An 18,704-nucleotide genomic window follows, 5' to 3' on the forward strand; every position below is an offset into this window, starting at 1 on the left:
ATCCATCCATCCATCCATCCATCCATCCATCCATCCATCCATCCATCCATCCATCCCTCCTGCCTCAGCACGGTGTTATCAGGCTGACTGTGTGCACCCTTAGCCCTTCTGGCTGCAATACAAACCCAAACAGTCCTGCATGGCACCAGCCATGAGCTCAACATCACAATCAAGAGCTCGACAGTGACCACAGCTGCTCTGGAGAAAAGCCAGCAGTCTTTGGAGAAGCAGCTTGACAGCTCTTTGCAGAAGCCTTTTCCTTTGGCTGCTCCATGCTGGGTTTCCATACAGGGAATTGTTTGAACCAAGCAGGAGACACTCATGTCAGCAATTGCCTTCTTGTGGGCTGTCATCCACACCTGCACACTGGTCACTGCCTCATCCTGCAGGACTGAGCACGTGCAGGTGTCTTCTCCCTCTGGACACACTTTATTTAGACCTAATGGAAAAAGCTACACAAACTGGATCCTGACCCCAAAAATAGCAGGCACGTAATTAGAGAATAGCCATTTGAATGGAGAACAATGGAATTTCATTTCATGTTAATTCCTGAATTACTCTCATATGATGTCAAAAAGCAATGCTTGAGGAATTTCAGATCACATCAAGGTCAAAAGAAGCCCTGAGGAGAAACTGTGACTTTTTTTACTTTTTTTACTGAAAGGAATTGAAGTGCCTCAAAGTGTCTTCTGGTGAGAAACTTCTACTGTAGTAGAAGCCTCATCTTGGGGCTTGTTAGAGCTGCTCTAGATCTGGATGTGACTCCAGGATGCTGCTGAGAGGGAGGCTTTGGTTCCCTGTCCCCCAGGAGTCCTCAGGTCCTGCTGGGATTCCCAATCAAGTGATATTTGAAGGGGGTGTCCTGAGATCCAGTCCAAGCTCTGCCATCTGCCCAAGCCTGTGTTTGTTGGTTATTGTGGTGGGGTCCCATGGGACGCAACCTGGAAAGCCACTGCTTGTGAATGGAGAAATTCCTCCCCTTTGCCCAACTGCTGAGCAGAGCCAAATTCTTCAGAGTCCTAGACCACAAATCTGCCATTTCAGTGGGTTTGTGTTTTTTGACAGATCATGGATGAATTACAGCCCTTTTTGTTTTCTAGGAGACCAATGGGGCAAAGTGTGTTTAGGCTAAAACATATTTGTTCCATTTTTGGTATCTTCCCCTCATACACACCCTGTTGTTTTGTGTTTTTGTTTTTTTTTTCATTTTGGAGCTAAAGGCCTTAAAGAAAGCAAGGGCCCTTTGCTTGCACAATATGTTGAGGTTAATTCTGACCCTCTGGATCATATCCACAGCTGCTTGCACTTGGCAGGTTTGCTCCCAAAGGTGACCCTCCCACTGCCTGCTGAGAACCCAAACCTTTTGAATGGCCCTGAGCGACATACACCTCGTGTTAAACATGGGGAAGAGACTTCCAGAGTCACGGATCATCTGTGGAGAGCAGGAGGCTGTTCCTGGGAGCCATCTGAATGCACTGCTTGTTTTGTGTCATGTCCTGCTCCCTGGGCCATCACTGCTCCACAACAAACCCAAGGTGCTGCTGTGCCTCCAGCCAGCACAGGGACTTCAATCACTTGTTGTTATTGCCTCTCTGTTTGTGTTTTTCTAAGCATTTGTGTTCTACCAGCACACTCAGAGTGAGTGCTCTCGAGGGGGAATTTCCTTCCTGGTAAACAATCCTGCAGTGTGATTCAGCAGGAAGGATGTGGTGGTTAAGGGACTGGACTGGGATTTGGGAGACAGAGGTTCTGTTCCCAACTCTACCACAGTCAAGATGTGATGATGAGTGGAAGGGCAAGCAAACAAACAGGAGGAGCTGTGTAGCTGTGGCAAAAACACACTTTCACATGGCCTGTTAGTCCAGATTTGGGTTAGGTAGGTCTGGGGTTTGCATAGAATCATAGAATCTGCTGAGTTGGAAAGGACCTCAGGATCATAAAATCCAACTCTTCACCCTGTGTAGGAATTTTGTTTGGCTACTCAAGCAGAGCATTAGGGACTCCTGTTTATGCAGTTCAAATCTGGAACTCAACTTATTCCAGGAATCTAGCTGTGTTTTTAACTCCACGTTGTTTTACCTTCCATGGGCTCTCAGATGCCACTTTCCAGGGTTTCTTGGTTGACTTAACTCAGTGTCCCATTGCATTCTCTGATCTTCTGGCACATGTCCTATGGCTCCTACACCAAGTTGCACATGCAGGTAGGTTCTCCACTCTCCTGCTAAATTCAAGGACAACAGTCCACACACAAGATATTATCTTTCTCACACAGGATGAAGTTCCTACAGTTTGACAGTAACTCTACATTTTCTTTCCAGAAACAAGAGCTTGGGCTGCATCTCCAAGTTTAGACCTCCAACCTCAGCATCCTGATCTGGTGCCACCTTTGGGAGGATGAATCAGGACAGTTACTCAAGTGATCAGCCCACGGGTGAGTTTTCATTCAGCATGATTTGCTTTCCATTTATTTTCTTACTGCTGTTGGAGAAGAATGCTGAGTCACAAATAAAGCAAAACGTGAATCAATGCCAAAGTGCATGCCATAAAGATTATTGGATCTTTGAGGTTTCCTGTCCACATCTGGATATCAGCATTCTTAGAATTCTAGTCCAGGTTGAAAATTTTTCTAGCATTTTTTTTTCTGGAAGTTCCCAACAGTTCAGAACAACACAGGGGTTTTATTACTGTGTTAGACAACTCATTCTGCTACTTGCCATTACTTAGTTTTCTCATTAATTGCATTGGTAATCAGTTACCCTTTGCAGTAAAGGAAGATGTGCACGTACCATTGTCAGGTATGTCCCATCAAATCCAAGGATCAGGGTCCCTGCTGGAGAGCATGGATAGACAGGAATTTGTTACTTCTGGCTCAGACCTGCCATAAATTTGCTCTCTTCTTCCATCCCCATCTTTGGCTGTAGGAGCTCAGCCTCGCTGAGTGCTGCTGGCAGTGTGTGATGGGAGAGGCGGATGCCAGGGGCTGTGCCTGCAGCCTCCCAGGCTCTGCTCAGCCTGGGCTTTTTTGGAAGTGTCAAGGGGCATTCTTAGCTCTGACGTGAGGGCTATTTTTTGACAGTTCCCATTGTTCCCCACTCTTTGTTCATGGGTGAAGTCTTTTTGTCTGAGGCCTTTGTCAGAAATAGAGGCTGTTAGGAGAGCTGTCTGCTCACAGGTTGGGGGAGTTTTCTTTTGTGGTTGAGTCCTGAGAATTTCTTCCTTGCTTTTACAGACTCACTTGGGCAAACTTGCCCAGAAAAATGAGGGGATTGCTGGGATCTCCCCTTGCTGGGCCTGCAGGGAGAGGGGTCCTCAGAGCCACCACCCGTGTGGCCAGCTCTGGCTGTACTGGGCCACATGGCTGAGGCAGAGCAGTTTGGGGTTCTGAACATCTGCCTACACTAAAGCCCTCACCATTGTCCAGGGGTTTGAATCTGGGGCTCAAAAATGGAAAATTTAGAAAAATTCCTGTGGTAGCATGAAATATCTATTCTCTAATACTCAGCACATACTTTTATTACTGTGAACAGGTGATGATGACACATCAGGATGTCATGGACATTCATGAATCATTCACAGAAGGACCTAGAGACAGGGTTTGGGGAAAAAGACATTCAAGTCTCTATAACACATTCTGGGTGCTCATGAGAAATGTCTGGTCAGAATATTCACAGATTGCTCATTGCAGCCTTCTTTTTTGTAGGTGTAATAAATGTTGTGGTTTGAGTTTAGATCCACTCTCTAAAACAGGCACGGGAATGAATCTGTCCGGAGGGACTAATTTTCCATGTATCACTTATGTACAGTTTACACCTCCTGTTGAAGTGCTTAGTCCTGGTTCCTCTTGGAGTCAAGTCCTGGGTTAGACAGGTGTGATCACTGGTGATTTACATCCTGACTGAGGATAGGGATCTTCCAGCCTGGACCTCCATTTGTTCAGCTTCCAGCACCACCTATTGAGGTTGACATTGTTGGTTCATTTCATTCTCTGAGCTGCCACTGGAGCTATACTTAGAGAGGAAGGATATTATAATCCTGTGAAAGATTAAAATACCGTTACTGTAATCCAGCTGGAAGGGGAGACCTTTTCTCAGGGTGAGAGACAGCCAAGGTTGTTCCCATTCTGTCCTCCCCTTATATGCAGGAAGGAAGTACTGGCAAAGGCCCCCTGAGCTTCCTGAGGGCTGGGGAGTGCGTTACCAGACACAGCCTCTGCACCATCCATCAGCAGCCAGGCAAACAATCGAGAGCAAGGGGAAAACACTGGCTGGGATAAACACCGGGAGCAGAGCCTGGGGACAGAGCCTGGGGACAGGGCCTGGGGACAGAGCCTGGGGCACAGCCTGGGGACAGGGCCTGGGGACAGAGCCTGGGGGCACAGCCTGGGGGCACAGCCTGGGGACAGGGCCTGGGGGCACAGCCTGGGGACACAGCCTGGGCACAGGGCCTGGGGACAGAGCCTGGGGGCACAGCTTGGGGACAGGGCCTGGGGGCACAGCCTGGGGACAGAGCCTGGGGGCACAGCCTGGGGACAGAGCCTGGGGCACAGCCTGGGGACAGGGCCTGGGGACAGAGCCTGGGGGCACAGCCTGGGGACAGAGCCAGGGGACAGGGCCTGGGGGCACAGCCTGGGGACAGGGCCTGGGGACAGAGCCTGGGGGCACAGCCTGGGGACAGAGCCTGGGGACAGAGCCTGGGGGCACAGCCTGGGGACAGAGCCTGGGGACACAGCCTGGGGACAGAGCCTGGGGCACAGCCTGGGGACAGGGCCTGGGGACAGAGCCTGGGGACAGAGCCTGGGGACAGAGCCTGGGGGCACAGCCTGGGGACAGAGCCTGGGGGCACAACCTGGGGACAGAGCCTGGCGACAGAGCCTGGGGACAGAGCCTGGGGACACAGTCTGGGGATAGAGCCTGGGGGCACAGCCTGGGGACAGAGCCAGGGGACAGGGCCTGGGGGCACAGCCTGGGGACAGGGCCTGGGGACAGAGCCTGGGGGCACAGCCTGGGGACAGAGCCTGGGGACAGAGCCTGGGGACAGAGCCTGGGGGCACAGCCTGGGGACAGAGTCTGGGGACACAGCCTGGGGGCACAGCCTGGGGACAGAGCCTGGGGGCACAGCCTGGGGGCACAACCTGGGGACAGAGCCTGGGGGCACAGCCTGGGTACAGAGCCTGGGGGCACAGCCTGGGGACAGGGCCTGGGGACAGAGCCTGGGGGCACAGCCTGGGGACAGAGCCTGGGGGCACAGCCTGGGGGCACAGCCTGGGGACAGGGCCTGGGGGCACAACCTGGGGACAGAGTCTGGGGACACAGCCTGGGGGCACAGCCTGGGGGCACAGCCTGGGGACAGAGCCTGGGGGCACAGCCTGGGGACAGGGCCTGGGGGCACAGCCTGGGGACAGAGCCTGGGGGCACAGCCTGGGGACAGGGCCTGGGGACAGAGCCTGGGGGCACAGCCTGGGGACAGGGCCTGGGGACAGAGCCTGGGGCACAGCCTGGGGACAGGGCCTGGGGACAGAGCCTGGGGGCACAGCCTGGGGACAGAGCCTGGGGCACAGCCTGGGGACAGAGCCTGGGGACAGGGCCTGGGGACAGAGCCTGGGGGCACAGCCTGGGGACAGAGCCTGGGGACACAGCCTGGGGACAGAGTCTGGGGGCACAGCCTGGGGACAGAGCCTGGGGGCACAGCCTAGGGACAGGGCCTGGGGACAGAGCCTGGGCACAGAGCCTGGGGGCACAGCCTGGGGACAGAGCCTGGGGATAGAGTCTGGGGACACAGCCTGGGGGCACAACCTGGGGACAGAGCCTGGGGGCACAGCCTGGGGACAGGGCCTGGGGACAGAGCCTGGGGGCACAGCCTGGGGACAGAGCCTGGGGACAGAGCCTGGGGACAGGGCCTGGGGGCACAGCCTAGGGACAAGGCCTGGGGACAGAGCCTGGGGACAGAGCCTGGGGGCACAGCCTGGGACAGAGCCTGGGGATAGAGCCTGGGGGCACAGCCTGGGGACAGGGCCTGGGGACAGAGCCTGGGGGCACAGCCTAGGGACAGGGCCTGGGGACAGAGCCTGGGGACAGAGCCTGGGGGCACAGCCTGGGGGCACAGCCTAGGGACAGGGCCTGGGGACAGAGCCTGGGGGCACAGCCTAGGGACAGGGCCTGGGGACAGAGCCTGGGGACAGAGCCTGGGGGCACAGCCTGGGGGCACAGCCTGGGGCACAGCCTGGGGACAGAGCCTGGGGGCACAGCCTAGGGACAGGGCCTGGGGACAGAGCCTGGGGACAGAGCCTGGGGGCACAGCCTGGGGGCACAGCCTAGGGACAGGGCCTGGGGACAGAGCCTGGGGACAGAGCCTGGGGGCACAGCCTGGGGGCACAGCCTAGGGACAGGGCCTGGGGACAGAGCCTGGGGACAGAGCCTGGGGGCACAGCCTGGGGACAGGGCCTGGGGACAGGGCCTGGGGGCACAGCCTGGGTACAGAGCCTGGGGACAGGGCCTGGGGACACAGCCCTGCAACCCTGCACCTGCCAGCTCCTCTGGAGCAGCAGACACTGCACATTGGCTGCCCTTCCTTTATCATTAAATATCTTAATTATCAAAGTTCCCCTTCAAAGAAGCATCTCAACAAATGAGAAAGGGAGGAAGGGAGGCCAAGGGCTGATGTTTGCTGAGGAGCTGCTGTGCTGGCTGGTGGTGGGGCCTGGGGCCAAGGAGGTGCTGGGGATGCTCTGTGGTCCAGAACACCCCAGGTGATGTCTGGGTCACTGTGGGTGCTGGGACGAGGCAGTGCTTTCTGTCAGCTCTTCAGGGCAGTGCCGAGGCAAAGCCATCTGTGATGCCTTAAGGAAGGAGGAGCCAAGTCAGGTGGGGGCCTCACCTTTGACTGGATCACCTTTGCTGAATAGGATTCTCTCCAAGAAGAGGCTCAGAACTGAACTGGGATCTTTTTACCTGTATCACTTTTGTTTAAATGCTTTTGTTTAAATGCTGCATTACAATATTTGGGTCATATTTTCAGATCTACCTGCTCTGTAACCTGTTTTTAACCATTCCTTAAACCAACTATTTGGGTTTATATTTTTCAGTATGGCTTTAGAATCCTCACTAATCTTGAGCCGGGAATTTCTCCCTACAAGTACCTGAAGGGAGTTTGTAGTGAGGTGGTGGTTTGGTCTCTTTTGCCCTGTGCCAGGGGACAGGCCAAAAGGAAACGGCCTTAGTTGCAACAGGGAAGGTTCAGATTAGATATTAGAAAATTTTTTTTCACTGAGTGAGTGGTGAGGCTCAGTGCTGACTACCTGCAGGAACACCTCATCTTCCCAGCCAAATGTGTCTTTCTGGGGTTCTTTCATTCCTTCTCCTCTGTTTCACATTTTTATTGTCCTTTGTCTGAGCTTGCAGCAGGGATGGGGTTGGCAGAAATCTCCTTAAATGCCTTTACAACACTCTGCAGGACAGAAATATTTTTTTATTTAAGGTCTATAAAAAATGCAGGATTATGGAACCCTTATTTTAAAGCTGAAAGTATTTCTGCAGTGCTAACACTTATTTTTAAATCTATCAGAAATGCACATAAGCAACAGCAAGTGAAAAAGAAAAGAAAGTAAGAAGTTCCTGGAGATGGGATGGATAATAAACAGCAGCCCTGGCTGCATGGTTATGAAAATATTAACCCAGAAAATTTACCCATCTGGCCTAGAGCTAGAGAACAGCAGGTTTCCCCATGCTCAGTGCTGGGTGTAGATGCTGGAAGTTGAAGCTGTCAACTTAAAAATAAAAAAAGCCAAACTCAGCCAACTGATTTCAGGTCCTGCTGCAGCCCCCCAGTCCCCAGCCTGCTGGTGGCATTGGGTATTCTCATTTCCGTGTTTGGGAGAGCATTAATCTTCCCCTTTGTGAAGCTGTGTGACTGTACATGGCAAAGTGCTCATGTTAACTGCATGCAGCATTTCTAAATGTCGTTCTAGAAAATAACAGATTGTGTGTCTGCTTGTCCTGGGCATCCTGTTTGTAAGGAGGCACCACGTGAGTGGTCGTGAGCGTGATTCTGCTCAGGTCCTTCATGCATTGATCTCATTGTTATTTCATTAACCTAATGATGCCCTGTGACAGCAAGGGGTTAAAGAAGAGACAGGACTGTGGTTTGTTGGCAGTGTCCCATGAAGTCCAAGAATGCCAGCTGGAGATGAACCCACAAGCAACGAGGGGAACGTGGCACCGTGGAACAGGCACTTGAGGGGGTTGTGTCAGGACACTGGGCTGGAAGGACTGGGAATTCTCAAAGAAGGGAGAGCAGGCAGGGACTGCCAGCCTGTCCTGACATGTGTCTGTTGTGGTTCATGGCTCAAGGGAAGTCTTGGGGCTGCCAGAGTCTTGGAAAAGACAAAGGAATAGGCTTGTGATAGTAAGTGCTGTTTGCCCAGAGATACAGAAACACCGTGTGCCTGGGAAGAATAATGTTTAGATTGGATATGTGGTCATACAGCAGAAACTGATGGATAATGAAGGAGTTTCCCAGGAATTGCCTGCTGGTCTCTACATTACTCTTTGCAAAAAGGCATGGAGTATAACAGCTGCTTCCACCCACTCTGGTTCTTTCACATAAATCTAGTGAAGAAAAGGGTCAAGTTAAATCCAACTGTCCTGAATACCTTCCCAAACCCTAGCAAGGTTCGGGTGACAAGCCTTGGTGGAAGAATATCCTGTGAAATCAAACAAGCAGTAGTTATGAGAGAGGCAGGAGGTGACACTGTCCTGCAGCCCAGGACCACAGTGCTGCCACTTGGTGTCTGGTACCGTGCAGTGCCCCGGGAGGCTGCAGGGCTCCCTGCATCCTTCTCGTCCTGCTGCACAGCCCTGGCTCCTGGGCAGATGTGCTGTGTGCTCTGAGGGAGCAGGGGCTGCCTGCAGCACCACAGCTGTAACCACAGCTCTGCAGCCCAGCTGTTGGAGCACAGCCCTGCCCGGGTGTGTGGGCAGGGAGGGACTCGTTTGTGCTGCAGTGGGAACGGGGAGCAGCGGACACGTCCTGCTCAGAGGCTGCACCAGGGTTTGCTGTGTGTGATTGTGCCTTCTTTTAAACTATTTTGCAAGCACTTCCTTCCTGCATTTCTCAGAAGGAGGGAGGGGGGCGTGCAAAGAATGTTGAACTGCCTTTGACGGAGGAGGAAAACTGAAGAAAACAAGAGATGCAATCCTAACTACTGACCTTTTACTTGAGCTTGGTGATGTTTTTCAGCAGCAGAGCCTCTAGGGAGTAACAGCATCCTCCTTGCTATTGTGCTGCCTGCCCAAAAAGGGGGCTAAAGTTCAGCTTTTATGATGTTCTCACTCCGGGCTTGTGGGAAAAAGGCCACATTCCCTTTCTTAGGTCATACGAGTGCAAGAGATGACAGAGTCCTACAGTCTAACCCTAGGGCAGGAGGCCAGTGCAGAATGGAACTGGGATAGACAGCTTGGTAAATACACTGCCAGCTTTTTCTCCTTATGGAGAGTCACAGCAGGTGGGAGGGTAATTTACATTGTTAAATTAAAAGGCCTCGATTTATTTTATGTTGTTGTGTTATTGTTTCATAAGAGCACATGGGTTGCCATAACTTGTGATGGACTCTTGCACTTTATTGTTAAATTCTCCTTTTCCACGTTGGTCAACAGTAACTGGAAATGAACATTATCTACCAGGATAAAAACAAGAGGCAAATAAGCATAAAGCAAAATGCCAATTTTCTCCCCAGCAAACTAGAGGTTTTCAGGGAACCTTCCATAGTTTTGAGGACTGGGATGGTGCTCCTTGGCCCTCAAACTGTTCACTTCACCTGGGGCCTAGAGAGACCCTTTGCTCACAGGTCCTGAACAGTCTCTGTGTCTTTGAGCTGCCACCTGGTCTGACTGTCCCCCTTCCCTCAGCCACATCCGGTGTTTCTCTCCATTGAGGCTTCCTTCAGCCTTGTTGAGGTGTTGTTCAACAGACACTGAGCTGGTGTTTCCACATGGCATGATCCTGGCTGATCTGTGCTTTCTGAAATGCAGGGTCTCGGAGCAGAGGAGGTGGTTCTGCCTGGAAAGGCTGCCTATCATAAGGATAAATTCTGTTCTAAAATTACAGATACTGTTTTAAAGTTTCTATAAGGCATACTGTTTAGAAAGCAAATCTGGATGATGCTGATATGCTCCTGTGCATTGACATGCTTTGGCAGTGCTGGTAACTCTGCTCCAGGGGCTCAGGGTGCTGATCAGCTCACAGCCCCCCCCATGAGCAGCAAGCTGAGAAATCCTGTCCTGGCGCTGGTGTGTGAGTTGGCCTTCAGCTGGAGTCTTGTCTTCTTCATGGCAGAGCACATAAAACCTTCAGGTCACTGAAGGATAGGTGTGACTACCTGATGTGCAGTCAGTACTGTGAGTTCTGTGTGATAAGGAAAGGTAAGATGTGTGTTCTGGCAAAATGGAGCAAGTGGAAGTGCTAACTGATCAAACTGATCAAACTGATGAAGTGATAAGGAAAGGTAAGATGTGTGTTCTGGCAAAATGGAGCAAGTGGAAGTGCTAACTGATCAAACAGCTGAATCACAGCTTCAAGAGAAAGGTCTTGCTCCTGCCCTTCTCTCTCATGCCCTTGCACCCAGTCCTGGCACAGGTCACCTCTTTGCTCCTGTGCTGGTACCTTGGAGCCTCCACTGAGATGGGTCAATTCCCTGGCCCAGTAAGAGCAGATCTGTGTTTTGGCCAAGTTCATTTTCTGTGGAGGTGAAGCAGAGGGGCAGCTTCAGTCCCTGCTCTGGGACAGAAACACGAGCCAGGGAATGGCTGGAGCTGGGCCAGGGCAGCTCAGGCTGGAGCTCAGGGCAAGGTTCTTCCCCCAGAGGGTGCTGGCACTGCCCAGGCTCCCCAGGAAATGGGCACGGCCCCGAGGCTGCCAGAGCTCCAGGAGCCTTTGGACAGCGCTGCCAGGGATGCCCAGGGTGGGGCTGGTGGGGGATCTGGGCAGGGACAGAGGCTGGGCTGGGGGATCCCTGTGGGTCCCTTCCAGCTCAGGAAGGTCTGGGATTCTAATGAGAATGAGTCACTTTGCTTTTGGACAGCTCATGTCCTAAGTAGAATGTCTTGGCACCAGGCAGGTGGTGTGATACAGCCAGGTATTTATTTAGAGTGCTTGAGGAAATGTGCAAACACCAAGCCCACCTCTATGTGGCTGTTTTAGGGGCACAGATGTGTTGGTGTTCCCTCCTTACCAGGGTACTCCACCCTATGGCACGGTGAGCTGTCAGACTGTGGTCAGAGGAGGCAGCTCACCCATCTTGTTATTTTTGATTTATCTTTTGTGAGCCTTGCCTTTGTAGAGGCCTCCAGTAACTGTCCCTCACATGTGGAAAACACAAATACCCAGATACCTTAGTGTGCAGGCAGATGTGTGGGTTCTGAAGGAGAGAAATGAGGTGCTTGGAGGTCTGTTGACTCTCTGGCATTTCTGGTTATCACAGTGAGGGTTGGAGGGAAATTAATGATGTGAAAACAAGCCTGAAGATGAGAGAGGTTTGCCACAGACAAGGGATTTGGACCCGTGACGTGAAGCCCAGGGCAGTGGCACTCAGGTAACGCCTGAAGTGTGTCTGGTCAAGGCAAGATCACAGCCCCTGAAGATTATTCAATATTTCTTTGTCTTTCTGGCTCACAAGTGTTGATTTTCATATCTGCCAGGACTTGCCTGTGGCGCCTTGTGGTGCTGTGTGGTGCGGGTGCTGGCCATGCACTCCTGCCCTACTGCTCCCCTTGTTCCTCACCCAGCACTGAGTGGCTCTGGTGGCTGTGGAAGATCCACCATCCTTGCTGCCCCCGGGAGGTGCCCATTGTACAAAGCTGTAGCCTTTGGCTCTACAAATCTCTCATTTAACCTTACTTAATTTTGGCTAATCTGAGGACGGATCTCTTTTCATTTTCTGCTGGATGCAATTTGCACTGAGCTATACAGACATTGGGAGGGAGAAGAATTTGTCTAAATTGTTTGTTTTTCCTTGGGGAAAAAAAGAAATGGAGATTTATTACCAGTTTTCCCTCCCCAGGGCTCTCCCTAAGCAAAGCCCTGCTTCAGTGGCAGAGGTTTGCAGCAATTCAGCACGACAAAAGTTCACACAGTTCAGAGCTCCAACAATTACAGAAGAGCTTTTCTTGGGATTTTTAAAATGTCCTAGACACAATTAAAAGAATTTCTCAGCAAGGAGAGTGCAAGCTGGGGACTCTTCAGCAGATGTAATCACTCAAGGAAAACTTTGTTTGGCTTGGCTGGGCCCTGCCTTCATTCCACGCTCTTTCATCCCACCACCAGGCTTTGTCTCAGCCTTTGCAGTGTCTCTCTGTCTTTCCCTCTTTCCATCTGCCCCACATTCCACTGCAGGCTGAATGGGACAGCCTTAACCTGGCTACTTCCAAGACAAACAGCAAGTCAGATGGAAAAAGGGGAGCCCTTGGCTGTCAGGAGGCTCTGTGGTCACTCACTTCCTAGAATTAAAGGCTGGGAGTTGATCTGTAAGCCAGCCAAGCCAGAGACAATGATTGGGTTCCCATTTTGTTCCTTTGATACTGTCTTAAATATGTGCAATGACTGGGAAAACAAAATTTGCATAAAGCAGAAATCCACTTTCTGATGCAGATCTGTCCTACCCTGTGTCCTCCAGTGTGGATGGCACAGGTGGCAAAGTTCAGCTGTTGTGTCTTTACAGGGTTTTGGGAACCAAGCCTGTTCTTAGAGAACCGAGCTGTAACAATTCCTGGCTATGATGGGATAGATTTGGTGGCCACATTGATGGGATGGCTACAGCTGGAATTCCGTTGTTGGACTGCATGGTCCTTGTGAGTCACTTCCAGCTCAGGAGGTTCTGTGATTCTGTAAATAAGCAGGAGAAATGCATTAAAGCCACTGTGACCCCAGGTCAGTTCCAGTATGTCCAGCCAGGCCCTGGTTTCGTGCCATGGCTTTCTCAGCCTCTGGACAGGGGTATTGCCTGTCCCATGTGTGACAGGGGTGTGAAGGCGCCTTCCCCGGCTCCAGAACCACCCCTGGACGATGCTGCTGTCCTTTTTGGATGTGAAATTTTCAGCTCTAAACACCAGGGTGTTGCTGGGCTGTACCAGCTCGTGGTGATTAGAGAGCAGGTAATTATTGACTGGGTAGTTTGCAAGTTCTGTCACTGATGAAGCTGGGATAAGAAGTGGGCAGATTCCCTCTCAGGCACTGAGGGACATGTAAAATGCTGCAAAGTGCCTCAGGTTGGGTGGGAGGCCTGAGCTGGTGCTCATGGGCACAGAGCCCTTGAAAGCAGCCTGAGCTCTCTGTGCAGCCCCAGGGCTGTGGCAGCCCCCCGCTCTCTATAACCACCCGCCCCCAGTGGGGCCTAGGCAGGGCTTGGGATGGCAGATATCACACACTGAGCTGGCTCTCTGCTTTCATTCAGCTGTAACTCGGTACCACACTCTAAAGAGACTTTCCATTGGTATTCAGGGCTCATAGACCAGCTCTGCACGGCTCCTGCAGATTCCAGGGGAAAGGACTTTTCCATGCATAATTTAATCACGTTCAGCATGGCAGCAGTGGGGTTTTTTTTCCCACAGAAAGTCTATAACATCTCACTGGTGAACTTCTATACTTGGAGAACTCTCAGTGCGCTTGCTTATCTCGCTCTCTCAGATAAACACCTCTCAGCATCCTGTTTTTCTTGTGCCATACGAACAGGAAGAGAGCGATTGTTTGAGATGTGCGTCAGTCAGAGCTGGAACCAGGCAGACCCTTACCCTCCCCATCACCATGGAAACCACCAAATCCCTTCAAACACATTGGTGCTGAGCTGACAGGTATCCTGGCTTTTCCACCTAGCCTCCCCAGAGCTGTGATTTTAACGTGCAGGACCTCTCAAAAATAGATTTTTAAAATTTTGTCTAGGAGGTGCAGCTATAAATTTTGCAAGGGAACAGCCATCACTACTTTTATTTTAAGTAGCGGTGAGATCTTTTCTTTGGCCATGGGTTTGGTGCTAGGAGCAGTGGAAGGGCTCAGAGGCAGCTCTGCAGTCAGTGGGAGTGTGGGTGAGGGACTGGCAAGGTTCTGCCTGAGCCTTGGGCAGCATCTGCAGTGTGTCCTGGAGAAGTGGCTTCAGCCAGCCGACCTTGGGAAAAGCGGTTCTGCAGTCGCTTCAGGGTGACCTGGAGAGCTTTGTGTGTGGAGAGAGCAGATTTGGGATTTGGGAGTGATTGGAACTGTTCCTGGAACCTCGGGGTGGGATTTTCAAAAGCTGCAACAGAAATATGGATGAAAAATGCATCGTTTGAAGGTTCTGATAATGCTGAGTGTCAGGGCTGGTCTAGTGGCAGATGTCCTTTCCCATGGGAGGGGAGTTGGAATGAGATGATCTTTAAGGGCCCTTCCAACAAACTAGTCTGGGATTCTACCAGAGATGGAGTTTTAATCTACCACTCTGAGATGTAATTAGGCAGAGGAAGAAGGAGAAATTCTTTTAACTCAGGGCTTTAACCATTGTTTTATTCAACATAAGCAAAGCAGCAATTTCCCTCTGCCTCTGGAGGGCTTGGTTCAGCCTGGACAGATGGGTCTCCTCCACTTTGTTTACCCGAGTAAACAGGTCACCATGTCCCCAGGTGCGACATCTCCACCTTTTTTGAACACTTGCAAGGCTCGTGACTCCTCCACTGCCCAGCACTCCTGGTTCTGCCCAGGGCCTGGCTCCTGTACCCACTGACCTGGGAAAGGGAGAGGTCCTGCCCCATTCAGCAATATGCTGCTGCTGAAATGTGCTCAGGGGAGGAACTGGTAGAAGAAAAGCTGGGAATGTCTTTTATACACGAATCAAACTATTGTCACTGTTCTCAAAAGAAAGTTGGATGGCTTCAAAATGTGTACTACAGTTTTTTAGAATTACCAGGTGGGTTTTTTCAAATAAAACTACTTAGGATGCACAGCCTAAAGGTTGTTAGGTTTAGAACTTGGGGATTTCCAGAGATGTCTGGAGGCAAAAAAATAGATATAATTTTAGCTCTATGATAGTACTCTGGATCTGATGATTCTTTCCCATCCTGTGTTTGAGTCCTCTGGGGCTGCTGCTGTTCCTGGCAGTCTCAGTCTCTTACATAATTAAGAAGTTTCCCCTTTTATCCTGGACAATATCAGTTTTCTTCCCCTCTGCAGGGTTGATAAGTTTGAAAGAAGAAATGGTTACTTTTCTGGAGTGCTGTTGTAGGTGTTTTAAAAGTTAATTTTCATTTCTATGAAAGTGCCATTAACTCAGTTCAAGGGCATTAACTGGCTGTGACAGATCCTCCTGCTCCTGGCCTGAGGAGGTTAGCAGGACAGTGGGATGTAAGGAAGGGCTCATTCCATGGCACTGATTGTTGTCCTCCTTCTGGGAACGTGGTGACTCGCTCCTCACCCTTCTTCCCTCAACACCAAGTTGGTTTATGGGAACAAAACCTAATTCTCTTCATCACTGGAAAAATGCATGGAGCTGGTGCCTAAAGGAAGTAAGGGTAGCCTGGCTGAATTTTTGAAGGAAAATAAAAACTGTAAGATGAAACTGTGGGTTTTGTTTAAACAGTTTTGAACACAGTAGTGCAGAGTAGAGTACAAACCCTGGTTTGGTCAGGATGGGGATCCACCCAGCTCAGGGCCTTGAGACACCCCTCTGGCTGTGCCTGGCCATGAAGGTGGAGGGAGAGGTGTAAAATGGGGAGGGAATGAGGGACTGCAGTGCTCTGCTCCCCTCCCATGTGTGTCCCCACTGTCCTGTGCCAGAGATTGTCATCCTGGTGCTGCAGAGCCCTTGACACTGAGGTTAGAGCCCGTCTGACAGAGGAGGAAGCCATATGAGAGTATTGACAACTACCTGCACAAGGTTTATGATTGTTACATTTTTAGGCTTTTATGAAGTTGGATTTCATTAACTGCCTGGAAATTAACCTCTTGGTGTTATTTTCAGAATTGCTATTTCTGTACAGATTGCTGCACTTCTTGTGCAGCCAGGAAAGCATTCCCAAATGACCTCTGTTTGTCTGGGCTGATGTCACACCTTGGTCCGGGTGACAGTGTGGGACAGGCTCCTTCACTCCTGGGCAAGGGAAGTTTCTGCTGCCCAGGCTGGGTCATCTCAGGCACTGCAAGGATGTCCCAGAGCTGGGTGACTCCTTGGTGAAGTTTCATTTTTATTTGTAGAGTTGGCACTGGCTCTGAAGGGCACCCTCTGCTCCGGTGCTGGGTGTGGTGCCCAGGTGTTGTAAGGGATAGGATTGTGCCCCTCTGCCCTGCTCAGGTGAGACCCCCACCTGCAGAGCTGCCCCAGCCCTGGGCCCAGCCCAGGGAGGATGTGGAGCTGCTAGATGAGTCCAGAGGAGGCCTTGGAGCTGCTCCAAGGGCTGGAGCCCTTTTGCTCTGGAGGCAGGTGAGCTGGGGGTGCTCACCTGGAGAGGAGAAGGCTCCAAGGAGAGCTCAGAGCCTCTTCCAGTGCCTGAAGGGGCTCCAGGAGAGCTGGAGAGGGACTGGGGACAAGGGATGGAAGGACAGGACCCAGGGAATGGCTCCCACTGCCAGAGGGCAGGGCTGGATGGCATATTGGGAGTCAGAAATTGTTTCCTGGCAGGGTGGGCAGGCCCTGGCACAGGGTGCCCAGAGCAGCTGTGGCTGTCCCTGGATCCCTGGCAGTGCCCAAGGCCAGGCTGGACATTGGGTCTGGGAGCAGGCTGGGACAGTGGGAGGTGTCCCTGCCCATGTTAGGGGTGGAATGGGATGGGTTTTAAGGTCCCTTCCAGCCCAAACCAGTCTGGGATTCTGTGTTGTTGTTGTTGTTGTTGTTGTTGTTGTTGCTCAGGTGTCTGTACACTCTGGGAGGGAGAGGAATGTGGATGCTCTCGGGGTTAATGTGGGGAGAGAGGGAGGAAAGCCCCTGTTTGCAGCACAGGGGTGGGGCTGTGCTGAGCCTGTCCTGCCCCACAGAGCCTGGGGAGCAGCTCTCCAGGCTTTCCATTGACAAAAAGCACTAAGAAAATAAGAGGGCAATGTCACTGCCCGTTGTGCTCAGCCAAGCGAGCCTTCTCTTTTAATGAGAGTGCATTTTGTTTGATCTGAGTTTTTTGGGGGGGAAATGATGAATTTTAGCCATTAGGAAAACAAAAGGCATGGTTATTTGTAAGGATTGTTTTATAAGAAGCATATGTGTGCTTTATTATTCTTGTGCTTGAAGTGTGGGGATTGTTTTCAGTTGGGAGGCTGAAGTAGAAGAATGTGAACTTCTGACTCACTTAGAAATAGAGCATGTATCAGCCAAATGCTGAGGTTCCTATTATGTTTTCATAACTCAAATTTCTCAGAATGGAAAGGATCTCACTTGCCCTTAGTTAGAGCAAGATTTTTGTTGCCATTGAGAACGGCTGGCTTCTTTTCTAGAAAAACTTCTCCTGCTTTCAATACACTGTTCATTTCCCTTTTCCCTCTCCAGCAGGGCAGCTTCTCCATGTTCTGCCTGTGCACCTCATTCTCCCTCATTTTTCTGTTTGAGCTCCTAATTCTGCCTTTCCACTAATGATGTAGTCAGCAGCACAGACAAGGTATGGCTTCACAGAGCGATCCCAGCAAAGTGTGGGCTCAGCTAATGGCACCTGAGGATTTTTGGCTTTTGTCTAGGAGAACCAAGAGAGGAACATGAGATGAATATTGCCTGCAGAGCCAGATGCAGCCCCAGCCATTCTGTGGCTGTGTGCTTAGTGTAAGCTTATGCAAGGGTATTAGAGAATACACCTTCAGTAGCACTAATTCTGTGACACACAACTGAATGTTGGCACATTAACAGAGTAGTTCCAAACCAGAGTCTCATGGAGGAATTGCTGGCCTGTACCTTGCAAGGTGCAGCACCGAGTTGAATGTTTCTGTTAAACCAAGTCTGTCTGAAAAAAGATAAAGAGCCACAAAAAGATAAGCCTCCAGATACTGACCTCCTCCCTAAAGTGAAGCAAAATATTTCCTGCTGAGTGAAACAGCCATCTCACAGTGGAATAAAGCTTTGCCCCTGCTCTCAATACAGGCAGAGAACTGGGCTGGGATAATCACTCTGAGCTGACTTTTCCATCTGGCCTATGAACAAAACATAAACTGGTTCTGCAGTTCCCAGGGATACCTGGGCCAGGTTGTGGCAGTGTTTTAGGTGATGTGACCCCTTTATTTCAGAGCCAGTCCCAGCTGTGGGAATCTTCATCTGCTGTGGAGAGGCCGCAGGGGCAGGCGAGCAGGAGGTGGCTATCGTCACAGGGCTGGAGAAACAGAGCAGTCACAGCTGGCTGATGAATGAAGAAATGTGGAACCATTCATCTTATACGAGGTTTCTGGTGACTGAGAATGAGCTGATGTTCAAAGTCAGGTGATTGCAAGTGAGGAACTCAGAGCATTTTGGGATATTTTCCCCTCCTGTCTGATGTAGATCCTCCCACTGATTGCATTAGTGCAGAAGGGGAATCCAAATGTGTGGATGAAGAGCTGGAGGAACAAGTAAGAAAAGTCTTTCTTTCCCCTGGTGAACCTGGACTTCCAGACCTCCCCAAAGGCTCTGTCTTTAATGTTAAAATTGCAGGGGAGGTGTGTGGTGTGAGGAGCTCAGGACTGTGGTCGCTGGTATGGTTCCTTCCCTCCCGAGATGGGAAGGGCTTGGTGCAGCTGAGTTCATA

The 18,704-nt window shown here is 51.2% G+C and overlaps 1 protein-coding gene across 9 annotated transcripts in view; it reads left to right on the plus strand.

Moving 5' to 3' along the window:
• EXD3 (exonuclease 3'-5' domain containing 3) overlaps positions 1-18,704 on the plus strand; it is a 252,663-nt gene that overhangs the window by 54,168 nt on the left and 179,791 nt on the right. For 7 of the 9 annotated variants that reach the window (XM_059865384.1, XM_059865387.1, XM_059865389.1 and 4 more), the window contains exon 2: positions 2,319-2,431. In XM_059865384.1, the coding sequence (XP_059721367.1) occupies positions 2,395-2,431 (37 nt within the window). In that variant the 5' untranslated portion in view covers positions 2,319-2,394. Of the gene's footprint in view, positions 1-2,096; positions 2,202-2,318; positions 2,432-18,704 lie in introns of all 9 variants that reach the window. The other 2 variants (XM_059865385.1, XM_059865392.1) reach the window with 1 other exon arrangement.

This window comes from Haemorhous mexicanus, chromosome 21, assembly GCF_027477595.1.
Source record: "Haemorhous mexicanus isolate bHaeMex1 chromosome 21, bHaeMex1.pri, whole genome shotgun sequence".
Lineage (NCBI taxonomy): Eukaryota > Metazoa > Chordata > Aves > Passeriformes > Fringillidae > Haemorhous > Haemorhous mexicanus.